General features: G+C 36.9%; 1 protein-coding gene and 1 pseudogene across 1 annotated transcript; both read left to right on the top strand.

Moving 5' to 3' along the window:
* The first annotated feature begins 1,148 nt into the window (after window positions 1–1,148).
* Window positions 1,149–2,087, top strand: LOC118829958 (annotated as a pseudogene).
* A 14,531-nt stretch (window positions 2,088–16,618) lies between these two features.
* LOC118829792 (olfactory receptor 4F3/4F16/4F29-like) lies at window positions 16,619–17,569 on the top strand. The gene has a single exon (XM_036736670.1). The coding sequence runs from the start codon at window positions 16,622–16,624 to the stop codon at window positions 17,567–17,569; it is 948 nt and encodes a 315-aa protein (XP_036592565.1). The 5' UTR covers window positions 16,619–16,621.
* The last annotated feature ends 2,251 nt before the right edge of the window (window positions 17,570–19,820 follow it).

Here is a 19,820-nt window from a genome sequence, read left to right as displayed (position 1 = left end):
CAGACTTCTGCCCTTGGTGTCAGCAAACACACCCCTGTAATCTCCTGATCAGATGTCTGACCCCTTTACTCTCTCTCTCTCTCTCTAAATCTAATAAAGTCAATATCCAACAGCTAGGTCCAGATTAGTGACAATAAACAATTCTATACCCAAATCTTACCTTTTGAAATTATTAGGTAAAGTATGTTAATTTGTTCCAGCTCAGTGGAAACATATAGTGAATTGGAATAATGCTACTACATCATGGGATTCATTATTCACACTAATAGAGACATAGTTTTTTTCCTAGCTCATATCCTGAGTCCCCTTCTACCTCCTAGAATAGGCTCCAACTGGTAGACTTAACTAAGTGTCCTTTATTTTTTTGAATGAACAGTGAGTGCAATGGTATGAGATGGGAAAAATAGAATAAATAGTAATAGCTTGATTTAACCCTTTCAGGTTACTATACACATTTGTATGCATTATCTCAGTTGATTCTCACAAAAATCCTGCGAATTATAGTAAGCAGTGCAGGATGTGTTATTCTTAATTTACAAATGAGAAAAGTGAGGCGCAGAGATTTTAAGTGACTTGGCTAAAATCTCACAGGCAGGAAGAAGCAGCAAAGTGTGCAGTTACTTCAGGTTTTCAAACTCCAGGAACAGTATAGGCTGCCATTCTCTGGTCCCACAGAGAGAAGGAGAATGGGAATCAGAGGATGTTTATGATGAGATAGAAGAACATTCTCACCAACCAAAGACAGGAATTGTACAGTGAAATGAATGACTTCACCACTCCTTTCTTCTCAGATTCTGTTCTGGTGCATTGCCTTCCCTATCTCTCATAGCTGTTTTCTGTATAGCAGTCATCCCTTTGCTTTCACCTTTCACTCTAGGAAAAAGTTAGAAAATTGTCAGAAGACAGTGTTTCAACTGAATATGGCAATAATTTTGTAGTTCTGCATAATCACAGATTAAGAAGTTATTCTGGCTATGAAATGGTGAGACGAGATTGGATTTCCATAGCATTCCACATAGTAGACCTTTCTCTAGTGTTTATTGAACTGACTTACATTTTGAGATATCATTAATATATCCAATAATTTGAGTTCTCTCTTTATTCTCTTCCTACAGGCAATTTCAGAGGTTGCCCTGCTCACTGAATCAATGGATGGAGTCAATCATACTTCAGTGTCTGAGTTTGTGTTCTTGGGACTCACCAATTCTTGGAACATTCAGCTTCTACTCTTTGTGTTTTCATCTGTTTTCTTCTAGGCAGGCATGCTGGGAAATTCCCTCATTGTGTTCATAGTGACTTCTGACCCTCATTTACACGCTCCCATGTACTTCTTGCTTGTCAACCTGTCTTCCATTGAGTTGTGGATTTCTTCTACCACTTGCCCTAAGATGATATGTGACCTTTTCTGAAAACACAAAGTCATTTCCTTCTCTGGTTGCATGACCCAGATGTTCTTTATTCACTTGATTGGTGGTGTTGAGATGGTTCTGCTTATAGCCACGGCCTTTGACAGATATGTGGCCATATGTAAGCCTCTCCATTATCTGCTTATTACGTGTCAAAGAATGTGTACTTTGTTTCTGGCTGCTGCTTGGTTCATTGGCCTCACCCACTCAGTGTTCCAAATGGCTTTTGTAATTAACCTGCCCTTCTGTGGCACCAATGAGCTGGATGGTTTTTATTGTGATATACCTTGGTTCATTAAACTTGCCTGCACAGACACATACAGACTTCAGTTCATGCTCACTGCCAACACTGGCTTCATGTCTATAGGTGTCTTTCTCATTTTGATCATATCCTACATTTTCATCCTGTTCATTGTTCAAAAACATTCATCAAGTGGTTCTTCTAAGGCTTTCTCCACTCTTTCACCCCACATCATTGTGATGATTTTGTGTTTTGGTCCAATTATCTTTTTCTATGCACGGCCATTTAACACATCACATCTGGACAAATTTCTTGCTACCTTTGTTTCAGTTTTGACTCCCTTTCTGAATCCAGTCATCTACACACTAAGGAACAAAGAGATGAAGTTGTAAATGAGAAGAGTTTGTAGCCAGCTTGTGAGGTTCAGGAAAATCTCTTGAATGACTTGATAAGAAGACAAGAACTTCTAACTTCCATAATAAGAAAGTCTGGAAAGAGAAATTGTAGAGGGAGAGGAAAAATTTGGTTTTGAGCATGTTGATTTTGAATTCCTAGGAGGATACAAATGGGAATTTCAAGTTTTCATTTGGAAATAGGAGTCTAGAGATGAGAGAGAGCTTTGAATGTCGTCTACATATAAAAATAATTCTAACAATAAATATGCAGCATCATTGGAGAATATAGATGAAGCAGAAAGGTAATCCAAGGGCATGGATTTGAGGGGATTTAGCATAATTATGAGTTGGAAGGAATCTTATGAAAGCTAATGAAAGAAACAGAGACAGAAAGGCAAGACTTGATACAGAAGGTTTCCATGCCAGAAACCTGTATCTTGAAGAGAATTTCTATAAAGGGGTATTTGTTGACAATTTAAAAATAAGGAAGTAGCTACAGGTTTTTGTTCACTCATCACAAACTCAAGGGCAGAATCCTTTCTTGTGGATTCTAGGTGCATTAATTGTAGGAAAAAATCATCTGTGTAGTTAAAAAAACAATTCCTTGTCCATTTTGCTTCCTTTGAAGAAGTCTGTCAATCCATTTTTGAATAAAGTATTACTACCATGAATATTGTGTATGTGATCTTTTTAAAAAACTTGTCTTTAAAGCCCCTGAAAAAGTACTTAAGAAAATTTTTTGTTTGCTTAATACATGTATTTAATGTGTGCCTAAAGAATCATACCATAGGGTCTTCTTGATTCTGCTTGGTTAAAGTCTCTTTAAATTTTTTGACAAAGGACTTTTTCTTTATGTGAAGAAACCAGACTTTTAAGTGATATCAAACATTGCATCCTATGTTAACCTGTCTGCCATTTAGCCATTTTTGTGACTGCTACTGTTAACCTTTTATACACATTTGCTCTGGGCCTCCGTTAAGCTTTTGTACCAATAGTCTCTGAAACTTTTGTTAACCTTTGAATTTTTAATGTCTACTTTATATATCATTCACATATATTCCACTAAAGCTTGAATTTGCATATAGTCAAATGAGAATACAAATATGAACAATTGTAGAACCATCCAAGAGCAGTGTTTATTACTCAATGCCAAGGGAGCAGAATGGTCCATGTCTTGAAAGCTATGAGTTTAGGGGAAGGAGAGATCATTATGGGTTGGAGTGGTCAGGGAAGCACTCATGAAGGAAGTGCCAACTAAGGTGGATCTTTCTCTATGGGTAGAATGTGCACATATAGACCCAGGGCATGAGATAGAGTACTTGAAGGTAGAGAAATAGTGTGAAGAAAAGGTAGGATCTGGGAAAATAAGGAAAAACAGTTTTGGGAAATGGGAAGATAGTCCTGGATGCTTGGAAAATCACATGTATATAGGAAAATAGTAGGACATAAAATTCAAAAGATAGGTTGGAATGAAACTGGGTTTTTTGTTGAATGCCATCCTAAGGAACTAGGACTTTATTTGATAAATTCATCTGCTCAAATGAGATAATGTACATACAATAAAGCACTATGGCAAAGTTTATTACTATTATTAAATGATGAAGGTCACTGAGAAGAGTTATGCTTTAAGAAGATTAATATCATATCAGAGTGGATTAATGGATGGTGGGAAGGAGAAACTAGACACAGGAATATTCCCTAGTAGTTAGTTGTAATAGCCTAGGTTACAGTCAGTGAGGATTTGAATTAGTTTGGTAGAGTTGTGGGACTAGAGAGAAGGAGAAGAATATAAGATATTGTGGAGCTAATATCAACAGAATTTTAACTGTTTTGATCTTGAGTACAAAGGATATAGGAGAATCAAGGATCATTCAGTTTATATGATGGGGTAAAAGGTATAAGAACTAGGGAAATTCTGAATGAGGATAAATTTTAGGGAAAATTTGCTGATTTACGTGAGCATGTAAGTGAAGAAGCAGAAAACCACAAGATGGTTTTTGAGGTTTGGGAACAGCAGAGTGGATAGTCAAAAAGGATATGGCGATGAACAATTGCAGGGTCTTGGTGGAAAATAAAGGAAATAGCTAAGTGTTTTGTTCAAGATCTTTAGGAGGATAAATAAAGTCAAAAGGTGGCATCTTTCAGAGGACTCAGTTCTGGCTTCCTCTATTCTCATGATTTTTTAGCTTAAAAGAAACATTCATTCAGGCATTGACTAATGTTCAAGTTTGTTGAAACTGGTTGTGTGACTTGGACCACAGAGGAATTTTTATTAATGAGTCTATTTCATCTTGGAATGATGTTTCTAGTGGATTGGCCTAAGAATCTGCCCTTATCCTTTCAATTATTGACTTGGCTAAATGTATATATGATATACTTGTCAATTTTAAAGATAAATACAAACTGAAAGGGACATATTTGATATCATAGGCTCGCTGCAAAAAAAGTTTTGACCAGCTAGAATATTTAATAAAATGATAAATATTTAATAAAATGAAATTTAGTAGTAATAAGTGTCAAGTCCCATACATCAATTAAACAATAATCTTTAAAAATCTAGAATGGCAGAGACCTTCATAGAAAATATTTTGTGTGAAGCATATTTTGGGCTTTAGTGGATAATAAGGTCAAAATTAGTCAGCTTATAGGAAGGCAGACAAACAAAGAAATGCTCTCCTAGGCTTTTGTACTGTATGTACAATGATCAAAGTGAGGGAGATGATAGTTCTAGTGTACTTTGCACAGAACAAACCATATTTATAATATTTGTTCATTTCAATTCAGTTCAGTTCAGTTTTAAAAGGATGTATCCAATCTGTAGAGCACTGATAGGACACTGGAGACTATGAAATGTGAGGAATAGCATGATATGAGGGAAGAAATATTTACAATTTTGGCCGAACAAAAGTGAAATAGGGTTTCCCAGAAGATTATGAGTTCACTTCAGGAAGTCATACAAAGGCCACTAGTGAGAAAATTGTGGGACTCCTGAGTGAAAGACAGGTTGGAATAGATAGCCTGTAAGGCCCTTTGTAACTCTGAGATTCTGTAATATTGTGATTGTCTGAAGGCCAAGAATGCTTGATGTCACCAATTTCCTTTAGTTGGTGTAAACGACAGCTACGTCTCTTTAAGAGATCTTTAAATTTTTATTTTATTTAAGTACAATTTTAATACATTACTTAAATACATAGATTTAAAATACATTTTAATTATATTAAAATACTATTTTTATCTAGAATTAAATTCAAAAAATTGTATTTGTGTATACACCAAACTCAATATATATATGAAACTGGGAATTTCCATTTCACACTTACTTTTTAATATATGTGTGTGTACACTCTCTCTCACACACACATACTGTAAGAGCAAGCAAAGTTGGGACTTTTTGCTGTGTTTTTTTTTGGAGTGCTTCTCAGCACTAAGGCAATCAAATGTCTTTGAGTCTTGCCTTGTTTCAATCAAGAGCCTTTGACCAAATCAAGAGTCTTTGATGGCCTGCTTAAGTCACAAGAAAGCCTAAGTCACATCAGTTTGAATCACATGGTGGTGATGCCCTCTGACCCTGAAGAAGCGTATATATACTGAGAAGTTAGCATTTTGCTTCAGGGACTCACTCATTTGAAGAGTGTTTGTGTGATTTGGCCAGGGGAGACTCTGGGTAGCCATTAAGGAGTTCTCCGGCTGTGAAAACCTAGATATTGGTGCTTCTCTGGTAACTATGTATGCATTGCTATGGACAGACAGGTAGAAGCTCTGTCTGCTGATTTATGTTATTTACTCTGTTTATATAATTTCTGCTTGTGTTTTCTCTGAAGTTCAGGATGCTGACTTTCCCCCCTGAACTAAGTGAATGATACATGTATGTTTAATTAAAGTGAGATTGTAAACCTATTAAAGTTGCTTTTCTTAGAAAAGCAGATCAAAGAACCTGGGCTAGCAGACCTCCTGTGTGCTAGTGTTGTTGGCCTTATACCTCCACAGCAGCTGCAAGTAGCTTTGGTGTTACACATACACATGATTGCACTTTTTACTTTCAAAACTGCTGTGCCTGTCTGTGATTCCTTTTGATCCACATTCTACACATTAAACTTGTTTCAATATTTTTCTTTTTTAAAAATTACTAGTGCTAACCACTTCTTTCTCTGACCATCTTTCTCCTCCTTCTCCCCAGTCCTGGATCCAATTAAAAACTGAGAAAAAGAAAAATTATTTCTTTTTGTATACTTTGAATCTATCACCTTTCTATGAGGATGTGGGAAACATATTACATTATATATCCTTTGGAGACATGACTGGTCAATGCATTGATCAGAGTTCTTAAACCTTCCAAAGTTATTGTTCTTTACAATGTTGTCCTTGCACAATTTTTTCTCTAGATTCTGCTCATTTCACTCTGCACCAATTCATACTATCCAGGATTCTTTGAAATAATTTCTTTTGTAATTTCTTATGGCATAGTAACATTCCATTTTATTCATATAAAACAATTTGTTCAGTCATTCCCCAAATGATAGGTACATTGCTAGATGCTAATTCCTTTCTTTTTTATCCTCCCCTCTTAATATCTACTACAAGAGCATAAAGTCTGTTTTGCATGTAAGCACTACCTCCTCAGGGGTATTTTTTTCTCACCCCATCTTCCCCATTCCTTATTGCTTCCCTGTTATTTGATGCATCTCTATGCCAAATTGTGTAGGTTCAATCACCTTTAGTTCAGTTCATATATGAGCAAGGTTCAGTTGATATTTGTTTCCTCCTTCTTTCCTCCATGTTTGAATACTATTCCCATGCACCTCAATTATGAAAAATACTGGGTTCCAATCCTTTTTCCTTCCTTTCATCACGAGTGTATTCCTTTTTGCTTTCCTTTCTCTTTTTCCTCAAACATTCAGAACAGGACTAATACATTTCCAGGCCCTCCATCTTCTTCATTTAAGTCCTTCAGTATTCTTTGAAGACATTAAGGTTCTGAAGAGAAACTTATTTCTATTCCCCCTATGAGAATGTGATTCCTACACCATCACACAATGCCTTTTAACTACCCAAATGAGTTTACCTTTCTAGGTTTCTCTTGACTCTTATGTTTGTATTTCAAGTTCCTTATTATTTGTGGTCTTTTCATTAGGAATGCTCTTTAATTCACCAAAACTCTGATTTTTGTTTCTGGTATTTAGAATATGTTATTCTGATTTGCAAACTTATATAATTTGTCTTTTGGAAGAATGTATTCCAAGATCTTCTCTTCTTTTAAGATACTAACTGTGGTACCTTGTTGGTGGAACTACTTGCTTCTGGATGCTTATCTTTGTTTGAGCTCTGGATTTTGGTCATGTCATTCCTGGGATTTTTCCTTTTGGGGTTTCTTTCAGAAGGCTATCAATGTAGTTTTTTCTATCCTCATTTTACCTATTGTTTCTAAAAGATCTGGAAAACTTTCACTTGTGATTTCTTAAAATGTGGGCTCCAGACTTTTATTTTTAAATTGTAATTTTCAGAGAGTCATAAGATACTCAAAATTATCTCTCATACCCATAGATCTATTTTCTAGGTCAGTTGCTTTTGAGATCAGATACCATACATTTTCTTACTTTTTGAAAAATCTTTTGTGCTTATTCTAATTGCTTTCTCATGAAGGCACTGATATGCTTGATCTATCCTGGTTGTGAAGGATTTTGTTACTTGGACAAGGTTCACTACTTTTTCTTTTAAGTTATTTTTCTCCTTCCAAATCTTTGCTTCAGGGCTTTTATTTCATTTTTATCTCTTGCTTAATTTCTTATAGATGTTAATTTAATCTTAGTGGAAAATCCATTTTTTCCTTTCAGTCACTGCTCTCAGTTGTTACAAAGTGACTTGCTCATTTTTTTCCTTTGTTGTTGTGGAGTCTCTGGAACTAAGATAATTTTTTTAATACTCTGGAATTTTCTTTGATTTATTCATTTTTTCAATTATAGTTCATGAATTGGAGCTTTGTCTCAGGGCCCTAGCTTTGTGCTATCCTTATGGGTTAGATGGTTTGTTGTACTTTGTCTTATCCTAGATCACCTGGTGTTGACACTCACCTCCCAAGGTTAGCTCTTCCACACACTGATCTTTGAATTTTAGTACGCCAAATCTTAAAACTCCTTTATGCCACCACAGAACAAAGTGCTAGAGACCTTGTTCTGGCAGAACCCTACTGTACAACTCTGGTCACTGCTGTTCCCTAGGATTTCTAAAATCCCCACCCTAATACTTTCTGATCCTTTTCTAGTACATCTCTGCTAATCAGGGAAGAGAGAGAAGGGCAAAAACAAATACCTTTTATGTTTCTGGTCCTTGTCTAACTGCTTTTTATCTCATTTGATCCTCACAACAACCCTATGAAGTAGGTACTGTTATCCCCATTTTACAGCAGGGGAAACTGAGGCATATAATGGTTAAATGACTTAGGGTCACAGTGCTAGTAAGGTTCTGAGGCTGGATTTGAATTCAGGTCTTCTTGATTACAGGCTCAGCATTCTATCCATTGTTCCACCTACTAACAAATTCAATTGAACCAATATTTATGAAATACTTGCTATGTACAAAGCATTTGTGTTATGTTTGAGGGATACAAATCCAAAGCAAAAGAGTTCCTGCCTTTAAGGAATCTGCACTCTCCTGGGACTGCACTTGGTGGTTGGAGAGTGAGATAAATCATAGCAAGAGTAAATAAATATAATGTACACAAAAAGTAATACAAATGAATTTTAAGAGTGAGAGAGTGCTAGTACCTGGAGCAATCAAGACAGACTATGTGTGTAGTAGCTAGACCTGAGCTGTGCTTAAAGGAAGGCAGGAATCCTACTTGTCTCCACAGTGATGATGTAGTACTTTCCTTATGTTGGGCATGGCATGGAACTCCTTCTTACTATTTTGGACCTGTTTACTCTTCTGCTTCATCACACCAAGTCTTATTGTTCCTCATTGTTCCTCAGTTATCTTTACAACCAACCTTAATTATAATCTGTCATTCTACTGCTTTAAATTGTGATCAGATTTTAACTCTCCATCCACCTATCCATTCATTCATTTTTGGTGCTATCAAATTCCATCACTTCACTGATTCCACTAAAACCTGCTGGTTGTAAACCATGTGCTATATACATTAAAAGGAATTATGGCATACACAGAGAATGATTGTATTTTGGTAAGCCCTCAAAGACTTTATAATCTAATTGTAGAGAGAAAGCATGCAACCACAAAAAGTCAAATGACATTAGAACTGTTAAATGACAATTTGTGATATCAGTGCAAGAGCTAACAAAAGGCAGTGTATGATTAAATGTCAGAAAACAGGAACAGACCTTAAGGTATATGCCTAATGGTAGAAGCTCTGGTCAGTGAATGTTAGTAGTTTAGAGAATGGATAGGCCATTATGAGTTGGAGACTTCCGAGAAAGCTTCATGAAAGAGGTGGTACCTAAAACGGCAATTGAAGCATGGATAGAAAGAATATGTATGAACAGACATAAGGTGCAAGGCAGAACAATGTAGCTATGAGAAATAGTATGAGAAGAAGCAAAAAGGTGGAAAAATATGGAGCAAGGTTTTGGAAATGGGAAAAATAGTCATTTTTGTGGTATGTGTGTGTGTGTGTGTGTGTGTGTGTGTGTGTGTGTGTGAAGGGAAATGGTAAGAGACAAAACTGGAAAGGTAGGGTATAGTGAAATTATAGGGGTTTTGAATGTCAAAGGAATTTGGACTTCATTTGGTCAATAATGGGGAGTCATTGAAGTTTGTTGATGAGAAAGGTGACATCAAAGTTGTGTTTCAGGAAGATTAATTGGATAGCAGGTTGGATTATAGGGAGAGAAACTGGATATAGAAATAACAATTGGGAATTATTATACCAGTCCAAGTGAAAGTTTTAACTGGTTTCTTCATGGGACTAAAAAGGAGGGAGAGGATATAAGTAATATTATAGAGTTAAAAATCTATAGAACTCTGCTTCTGCTTTGATCCTGGGGACAAATAACAAGAAGTTTCAGAAATTGGAAGGGTAGAATAAAGATCAGATTCTGGGAGGGGGAGGAAGATTTCATTGGGAGATATGTGAAGAAGCTGAGAATATAGTTTTCTAGGGTTGAGAAGAACAAAGTGCAAATGTCAAGAAGGTCATGGTGATGAGTGACTTTAAGGCTTCTAGGTAGAATGTGGTTGAAATGGCTTATCCTGAGGTTCAAGCTGGATAAGATTTTATTTGTAATTATTTTGGAGTAACTATTTCTTCTGGGACTTTCCATTGCCAATATATTTTAAAGAGAAAATCCTGGTTCAGCTTCACCCTGGTCAATTAGGCAAACTTGGTGAAATAAGACAAAGGAGTATGTTAGCACATCGAGGCAGCAAGCGGTTGGAGTGGGTGGCTCTGTTGCTTTTTATTGGTGGCAATAAAAATTCCATATAAAGGTAAAAGAATGTTTACTGGTAAATACCATCAATGAGGAGATAGGATTAGTGCCACTCCATTACAGTATCATAGGGAGATGACATTAGTGTGCATGCAGACCCCCATGTCCTGCAGGCTGGATGTCCATGCACCCAAAGTCTATACAAGGTTTACAATGAAGTCACTGGGACTGACTCTGCACAGGTAGCTGACTTTACATAGTATTTATTTTTTGACTTAAGAGTTTTCTATTTGCTAATAATATTCTTGCCTTCGGACTTTGTTCCAGGGTCCAGGTTTGCTCCCTGCTGTATTGCTATAAGCCCTGCTAAAATCTGAGAGTGGGTTGGGATTACATCTAAGCCAGGTCCTGTGCACAATATAATCTGGAAGACCCTGCTTTGCCTCATTCCTGGATTTTGATCTTGTCATTGCTTACTATGGTGTCTGGATAGGATGGTCCCTGGAAGTTTATAAATGATTTATGTAACTTGCTCAAGGACATATTTTGGGCATGTTTTTGCTTAGGTATGATTTAGAATTGGTAGAGAGAATGATTACTTGCTGTATAACTGACTGTATGGGTGTTGGGGCTAGTATAAGACCTTTAGAGAGGAGATAAATTCTTATTTATTGCTTTGAAAGAAGATACACAGGGGTCAAGGCTCTCTTTAGGGCAAGATCTCTGGAGAGGTAATAGAATTTGGAAATCAGGGACATGAAAAGGAACTGACTTTTCCTTAAATGTGCTCTTCCAAAGTTTATTCTTTCTCCTTATGGATTTCCTTCACACAGGCGCACAGGGAATACTCATTCTGTCCACCAATCCCAAATCATTCCTAGGCAGTGTCAGGCAAAATGCCTCATGGGCCACTCAGGTTATGTGCACACATATACACACATGTATGTATGTAGGCATGTATGTATCATGTATATATCACCTTTCTAGCTGTCTATGTATTTATCTATGGAAAGAAGGCCTTGCTTTCTTTCATAAACCTGGCCTGAGTCAACAGTCCTGGCATGAAATTGGCAGCTGAACACAGTAGTTTGGTACAGGTCCTGCTTTCTGCCACAAATTCCAGCTTCTTTCTGTCTCCAGGCACACTTCTCCACCCTGGCCATGCTAACTTTGTTTTCTTCCATAGTCCTCTACTTGTGGATCAATGCTTTTAGCCCTTAAATCTTGGAGTAGATGAGCCCAAGATTATTCTGGCTTTAGGCCAGTCTTCTAGGGTGTCTCTAAAGTCTCCTGTCAGTCAGGCATGCTGATCTTGTCCCAGTTTCCTTTTATCTGGTTGTCTGGAGCAGTCATTGCTTCAAGCCTAACTCCTTCTCCAATCCTTGTGGATATGGAGTAGTCCTGTGGTTTTTCTCTTTGGTTTTGTTATTTCTTTTTCGTCTTTAGTACCTTGCTTCTTGGAGGCACTGGACTTGTCTTGAAACTTTCAAATGTCCAATGAGAACTTCATTTTTCAATGACCAGCTTCAGTTTCTATACCCTTCTGCATTATACATACTTTAAGGGAAGAAGTAATAGATACAGCAATTAGTGGTCTGGAACTTTCTTGTTGGGATGTGTTTTCTTTTACTGAAATTGTGGTTTAAACATGTAGAGACAATGTGGTATAGAGGGTAGATCAGAAGCTCAGAGTCAGGAAGATGTTGGGTCAAAAATCTCATTAGTTGTGTGACCCTGAGTTAGTCACTTTATCTCTTTGGACATTAGAAAGCTAACTAGGATTTATCTAGGAAGTCATGAGTTCTCCATGAGGGTAAAAGCATGGATCTTTACCCATTTGAATAGTTCAAGCTGTTGACCCTACACCGCAGGATAATTTTTATATGAAATTTCTATATAGTTTTTTCTTTTACTTGCCTAGAGTTACTGGTATGGGAAGCAGGCTAGATACATGGGTGGGGAGCTGTGGCCTTGAGGCCTCTTATGGCCTTCTAGGTCCTTGGGTGTGGCCTTTTGACTGAGTCCAAGTTTTACAGAACAAATCCTTTTATTAAGGAGATTTGTTCTGTGAAGTACTTCCCTCAGATTTATGGAAGGAAACCAGATGAAATTTGGTATAATAGAGGAAATGATTTCATTTAAGAATATGAAAATGTGTTTGTTTCTGATGTTTCCCAGACATCCCTTTGTTCAAACTTCATTGAATTGTTCCAGAAAAGGGTGAAAGGATCTTTTTTCACAAGGAACACCCACATCGCTTCTTAGTCATCCTTTACTGACAACATTTCCTCTGAGTTATCATGGGAAAACCAATAGAATCCTAGGAGACAAGTCTTTTGGTTAAATGATCTCAGGCTGGCAAAAGAATTCTCTACAGCATCACTCGGCTGCTAATGATCTGTCTTTCGGCATATAGCAACATTTTATAATGGTCTTAGTGCTTCTAGTCACTACAAATGGTTAGAAGGCTAAGTTCTGGGATCCCTTCAGCTTGGCTACTGTATCAGGTGCTGTGATAGAACAGGTAAGTGAGAGAGATGGGAATACATTTTCCAGCAGATAAATTCTTCCAGCAGAAGATCAGACTGGCCAGATCTCCATGTTTCAGGGTGACAGGTGAGGGTGGAGATAGGTCTGGAACTGTTTTCTTCTAGGAAGAGAGTCAACAGGGAGAAGAAGAAGCCAAACACATGAAGGGAGGGTTCATGTGAAGGGTTCTAGGTTATGGAAACATCACCTTACATACCTGGAAACAGCACTTGATTTCATCTCCAAGTAGATATATTAGAGAAATGAGTAAGTATAAAAATAAAAAAAATTAACCATTTCCTCGAAACTTATGGGATTTCCTTTTTCTTAATGAAAATGTGTATCTACCCTTCCCCCTTTTCTTAGAATATCTATCCCCTTTGTTCATCTTAACTTGCTCTCTTATGCTGCCTGAATTTCATGGGAGAGCTTTTTTATGGTAATCTCTTTTGAATGCTAGAGTCTAAGAATTTCCAAATCCTTTCCTCTGTCTGCAATGAAAGTGGCAATGCCCTATTATCTGTTTTTTTTCATCCAATCCTGTTGTTTAACGTTTCTGGGGAAAGTCACAAACCTCAGTGCCAAGTTCATTGCAAATTTATCCTATTCAAACTTAACTGAAATCTTATTGCTATTAATTAATCTTCATCTCTTATAAACCCTTTTTATTTACCTGTAGTAGTAATTGTAAGCCTTTTCCATATTCTTTAAGCTTCCATCTAACTTTCCTTAACACTCTATAGATGCTCTTTTCTCCTACTTTAATAAAAAAACCAAACAAACAAGACCATCTACTAAGAGCTTCCTTCTCTTCCACCTTGCACCTTTCACCACACCTTTTCACCAGCTTTGAATTTCACTGTCTTTTCTCCTATTCTCTTCAATTTTCCCATGATTTAAGAGAAAGAGTGATGGAGATAACATCTTCCCTCATTAATTCTTCAGTGTCTTTGAGATTATCTCCTTTTCCCTTCATCAGTTGTTCCAAGTGACTTATCAATTAGCTGTCTTTTGGGATCTTTAATTCTTCTCTTTTTTCACTGACTCCTTTTCTTCCACGTACAAACCTCCCCTATAATAAAAAACACAACAAAATTAAAAAATATGCAATGAGGCTGCTGCTTTTTTCATCTCTAAAAGTGTAGTCTATGCAAGTATCAATTCAATCTCACAAGTATTCATTGAGCTCCGGTAATATGTAGGTCAAGGAGTAGTGTGATCAAGTGGACAGATACCTGGACTTGGACTCATGAAGATCTGTGTTACAGTCAAGTAAACAAGAGTCATCAAGCATTAGAAAACACCTACTATATTCCAGACACTGCTAACATCTGCCTCTGGTACATATTAGCCAAACTACATCATTGCAAATAGTTTCCAATCTGGATAAAATCACAGGTCCCCTTCCTCCTGCCCCCTCTGATCCACAAAAATGCTGAAGTCATTGTGATATTGATATGGATACAAAGATTCAAAAATAGAACCTTTGAAGGTCACATCATTGGTCCTGTCCTCTCCTACCATTTAAGGCATTTGAATTTTATTCAATAGGTATTGGCGTATAGGACTATTGGAGATTTTTGAACAGGGGAGTGATGTGATTAGAGCTCCTTCTTAGGAAAATTGTATGACATTAGAGCATAGTTTAAATGGAAAGGACTATAGAAAGGAATCAGGGAGTCCAGTAAGGAGAGTGTTACAGAAGTGTCAATTAAAAATAAAAAAGGCCTTAACTAAGTGTATGAGTGCACAGAATCTGGTGTGGGGGAATGGGATACCTGCTATATCTCTTCTCCCTTAAGTCAAGGATTAGATTAGAGACCAGCACTGAGTGTAGCTACTTATCACTGGGAGTTGTCTCCTAATTATGTGATTTGGAAGGAACATTTCATGGTAAGGGCTTAATTAATGACTGTGAATTGATTAGGAATCCTAGAAGACACAAGCAGTCTAAGTTTATATCTTCACTGCTCTTTGGACTCTTTTGCCGTGTTTATTCCCCATCACTCTCTTAATTCTTTTTTCTTCCTTACTGTTATACTTTGCCTTTTTAAAATTTACTCTTGAAGTGTTCTTCATTTCCTTATTCTCACCATATTTACTTTAGTTTTGTTCTATTTCTTTTCTCCATCGTTTCTTCTTCTTTGGCACTTGCTAGGGCTGCATACAGCCTGTTTCTTGACTTTTAACTCTTTGTTAAAGTTGTGTTCTACTTTCAGAGTGGAAGGGGCATTGTCTCAAGCTTCAAGTGTTTTGGGCAGCTGTTGTCAGGGCTAGTTCTGGAAGTCTGTAAGCTTTCAGTTCTTCTAAGGTGGTATAATGTAGGGAGAGATGTGTGTACTATTCTCCTGGCCTGTGTTCAGGTCTGGGAAGTCACCACAAACACTCTTTTTTGCCTTGGAACTGTGACTAGGGTCCTTGCTCCATTGTGGCCTCACACTCTGATGTACTAGTGCTCTTCTTCACCCTGGGTTTACCACTTAGGACTGTTATCAGATGCAAGTATAGGCAAAACAACAGATTCCTGCCCTCAGTGCCAGCAAACACAACCCTGTAATTTCCTGACCAGATGTCTGACCTCCTTACTGTCTCTCTTTCTCCAATTGTAATACAGTCAATATCCAAAAGCTAGGTTCAGATTAGTGAAAATAAAGAATTCTATATCCAAATCTCATCTTTTGAAATTATTATGTAAAATATGCTAATTTGTTCCAACTCAATAGAAACATATAGTGAATTGGAATAAGGCCACTACATTATGGGATTCATTATTTACATGAATATAGATGTAGTTTTTGTCCTACATCATATCCTGAGTTCCCTTCCACCTCTTAGAACAGGATGCAGTTGATAGGTCTAATTTGGTGTCCTTCATTTTGTTTTTGTATGAACAGTGAATTCAATTTTATAAGAAGATGAAAAAAATAGTTTTAAAAGGAATAGCTTGATGTAACCCTTTCTAGTTACAATGCACATTTCTATGCATTATCTCAGCTGATTCTTGCAAAAGTCCTGTGAATTATAGTAGGCAGTGCAGGATGTATTATTCTTCATTTACACATGAGAAAAGTGAGGCTCAGAGAGTTTAAGTGACTTAGCTAAAATCTCACAGGCAGGAAGAAGCAGCAAAGTGTGCAATCACTTCAGATTTTTCAACTCCAGGAATGGTATAAGCTGCCATTTTCTGGTCCCACAGACAGAAGGAGAATAGGAATCAGAGGATGTTTATGATGAGTTAGAACATCCTCACCAAATAGAGAAGGGAACTGTAGAGTGAAATGAGTGACTCCATCACTCCCTTCTTCTCAGATTCTGTTCTGGTGCATTGCCTTCCCTATCTCTCCTATTTTTTGCTGTGTAGCAGTCATGTTTTTGCTTTTAGCCAGTCCTCTCTAGGAAAAAAATCTAGAGAATTGCCAGAAGACAGTGTTTTAATTGAATGTGGTGATAAATTTGTAGTTCTATGTGATCATAGATTAAGAATGTATTTTGGCTATGGAATGGTGAGCTGAGATTGGATTTCCATAGCATTGCACATAGCAGGCCCTTGACTAGTATTTATTAAATTGCCTTGAATTCTGGGATGTCATTATCATGTCCAGTAATTTGAATTCTCTCTTTATTTTCTTCCTACAGACAATTTCAGAGGTTGCCCTGCAGACTGAATCAATGGATGGAGTGAATCAAACTTCAGTGTCTGAGTTTGCGTTCTTGGGACTCACCAATTCTTGGAACATTCAGCTTCTACTCTTTGTGTTTTCCTCTGTTTTCTACTTGGCAAGCATGCTGGGAAATTCCCTCATTGTGTTCACAGTGACTTCTAACCCTAACTTACACTCTCCCATGTATTTCCTGCTGGCCAACCTTTCCTTCATTGACTTGGGGAGTTCTTCAGTTGCTTCTCCTAAGATGATATGTGACATTTTCAGAAAACACAAAGTGATTTCATTTTCTGGGTGCATCACCCAGATGTTCTTTATTCACTTGATTTTTGGTGCTGAGATGGTGTTGCTTGTAGCCATGGCCTTTGATAGATACGTAGCCATATGTAAGCCTCTCCATTATCTGATTATTATGTGTCCAAGAATGTGCATTTTGCTTCTGGTTGCTGCTTGGATCATTGGCCTCATCCACTCGGTGATTCAAATGGCTTTTGTAATTAATCTGCCCTTTTGTGGTCCCAATGAATTGGACAGTTTTTATTGTGATTTCCCTCGATTCATCAAACTTGCCTGCACAGACACATACAGACTTCAGTTCATGCTCACTGCCAACACTGGCTTTATGTCCTTAGGTATCTTTCTCATTTTGATAATATCCTACATTTTCATCCTGTTCACTGTTCAAAAACATTCATCAAGAGGTTCTTCTAAGACTGTCTCTACTCTTTCATCTCATATAACTGTGGTGATTTTGTTTTTTGGTCCAATTATCTATTTCTATGCATGGCCATTTAACACATCACATCTGGACAAATTTCTTGCTATCTTTGATCTAACTGTGACTCCCTTTCTGAATCCAGTCATCTACACAATAAAGAACAAAGAGATGAAATTGGCAATGAGAAGAGTTTGTAGTCAGCTTGTCAGTTTCAGGAAAATCTCTTCAAAGAATTGATGAGAAGGCAAGAACTTCTAACTTCCATAATTAGAAAGTCTTGTAAGAGAAGTCGTAAGTGGAAAGGATGAATTTGGTTTTGAGCACATCGATTTGAATTCCTAGGGAATGCAAATGGGACTTTCCATTATAGATTTGCAATAGATATTCTCTCTGCTATTTAGAATAAGTTATTCTTGTTTGTAAACTTTTATAATTTGTCTTTTTGAAGAATGTATTCCAAGATCTCCTTTTCTTTTGAGATCCTGACTGTGGTACCTTGTTGGTGGAAGTACTTGCTTCTGGATGCTTGTCTTTGAGCTTTGGATTTTGGTCATGTCGTTCCTGGTATTTTTCCTTTTGGGGTTTCTTTCAGAAGGCTATCAAAGTAGTTTTCCTATCTTCATTTGGCCTATTGAATGTAAAATTTGAGAGGGTATGGACAATTTTCACTTATGATTTCTTAAAATGTAGGCTTTAGACCGTTTTTTAATTCTAATTTTCAGAGCCCTAAGATTCTTAAAATTATCTCTCATTGATCTGTTTCTAGGCCGGTTGCTTTTGAGATCAAATATCATGCATTTTCTTGCTTTTTAAAGTCTTTTCAGGTTATTCTAAATGCCTTCTCATGGAGGCATTGATATGCTTGGTTTATTCTACTTTTGGAGGAGTCTGTTACTTGGGCAAGGTTCACTACTTTTTCTTTTAAGTTATTTATTCTCCTTCCCAAATATTTTCTTTAGGGCTTTCATTTCATTTCTAATCTCTTGCTTAATTTCATATAAATATTAATTTAACCTTAGTGGAAAACCCACTTTTTCTTTTGAGTCACTGCTTTCAGTTGTTACAGAGTTATTTGCTCATATTATTTTGCTGAGGTACAGTCTCTGGATCTATGAAAATTTTTTTTAACACTCTGGGATTTTGTTTGATTTATTCATTTTTTCAATTATATTTAATGAATTGGAGCTTTGTCTCAGTGCCCTAGCTTTGTGGTATGTTATGGGTTATGTGGTTTACTGTATTTGGTCTTATCCTAGATGCCTTGGTATTGACCTTTACCTCCCAAGGTTAGCTCTTCCACACCCTGATCTTTGAATTTTAGAATGCCAAACCTTAAAGGTCCTCTATGGCATCACAGAACAAAGTACTAGGGACCTTGTCCTGGTAGGAGCACTGCTCTACAACTCTGGTCACTGCTGTTCTGTAGGACTTCCAAAGTCCCTATCCTAGGACTTTTGCATCCTTTTCTAGGATATCTCTGCTAATCAGGGAAGAGAGGGTAGGGGAAAAGCACTTAAAGAATAGCTTCTATGTTTTTGGTACTCAGTTAAGTGCTTTTTTATCTAATTTGATCCTCACAACAACTCTACAACATACATGCTATTCCTCCCTCACCTCCAATTTTACAGTTGAGGAAACTGAGACAGAGGTTAAATGATTTGCCTAGGGTCACGTGGCTAGTAAGAGTCTGAAATTAGATTTGAACACAGAACTTCCTGACTCCAGGCCCAGCACTCTATCCAATGTGATACCAGCTGCCTCAAATCACTAACCATTGTAGGGATTAAACAAGGAATAGAAGGCATTGCCTCCATCTCTGAGGAAAATAGACTATCAAAGACCCTCCACATCTTATGGTAAGGCAGTCAAATACATTGTAATGACAACACAGTCTCTCTCACTTGGAATCATTCACAATAGGAAGTGGTGTGGAGAAGGTCAGTTTGACTTTGTAAAGTTATAAAATGTTTTGTTCTACTAAAATTTTACTTAGATTCCTTATTATGACATCCAGGCTTCTTGAAAGTGGCAAATACATGACAAAAATTTGGTGAGAAATAGTATGTTTGTTGTCTGAAGGCCAGTTTAGTTAAGTACTTGGAGGCTCATAAGTAGAATGATGATTTCCATAATTTTTTTAAAAAGCATCAATAATTTTGAAGGTATTCATTTCAGACATAAGGGTTAAGGAGTATTTATGATTGGTATTATTAAATGAAGTATCCACAGTAAGCATAGAATATTTTTATCACTTTTGAGATAGAAGCCATCCAGTACAATCTCAATCAATTTAATTAAATCCAATCCAACATAATTAAATAAACTTATTTTAGGCACCTTTTACATAATCTGGAGATAAAACACCCAAACCCATCTCCCAGGGTCAGTATAAATAGAACAATCATTTTACAATTTAGCTTAGTGCCTGACACATAGTAGGTACTTAATAAATGTTTATTGATTGATTGACTTCATATTTTTATATTTT

Source organism: Trichosurus vulpecula, chromosome 8, assembly GCF_011100635.1.
Source record: "Trichosurus vulpecula isolate mTriVul1 chromosome 8, mTriVul1.pri, whole genome shotgun sequence".
NCBI lineage: Eukaryota > Metazoa > Chordata > Mammalia > Diprotodontia > Phalangeridae > Trichosurus > Trichosurus vulpecula.
Note: the sequence above shows the minus strand (reverse complement) of the source record. Positions and strands in the feature narration are given on the sequence as shown.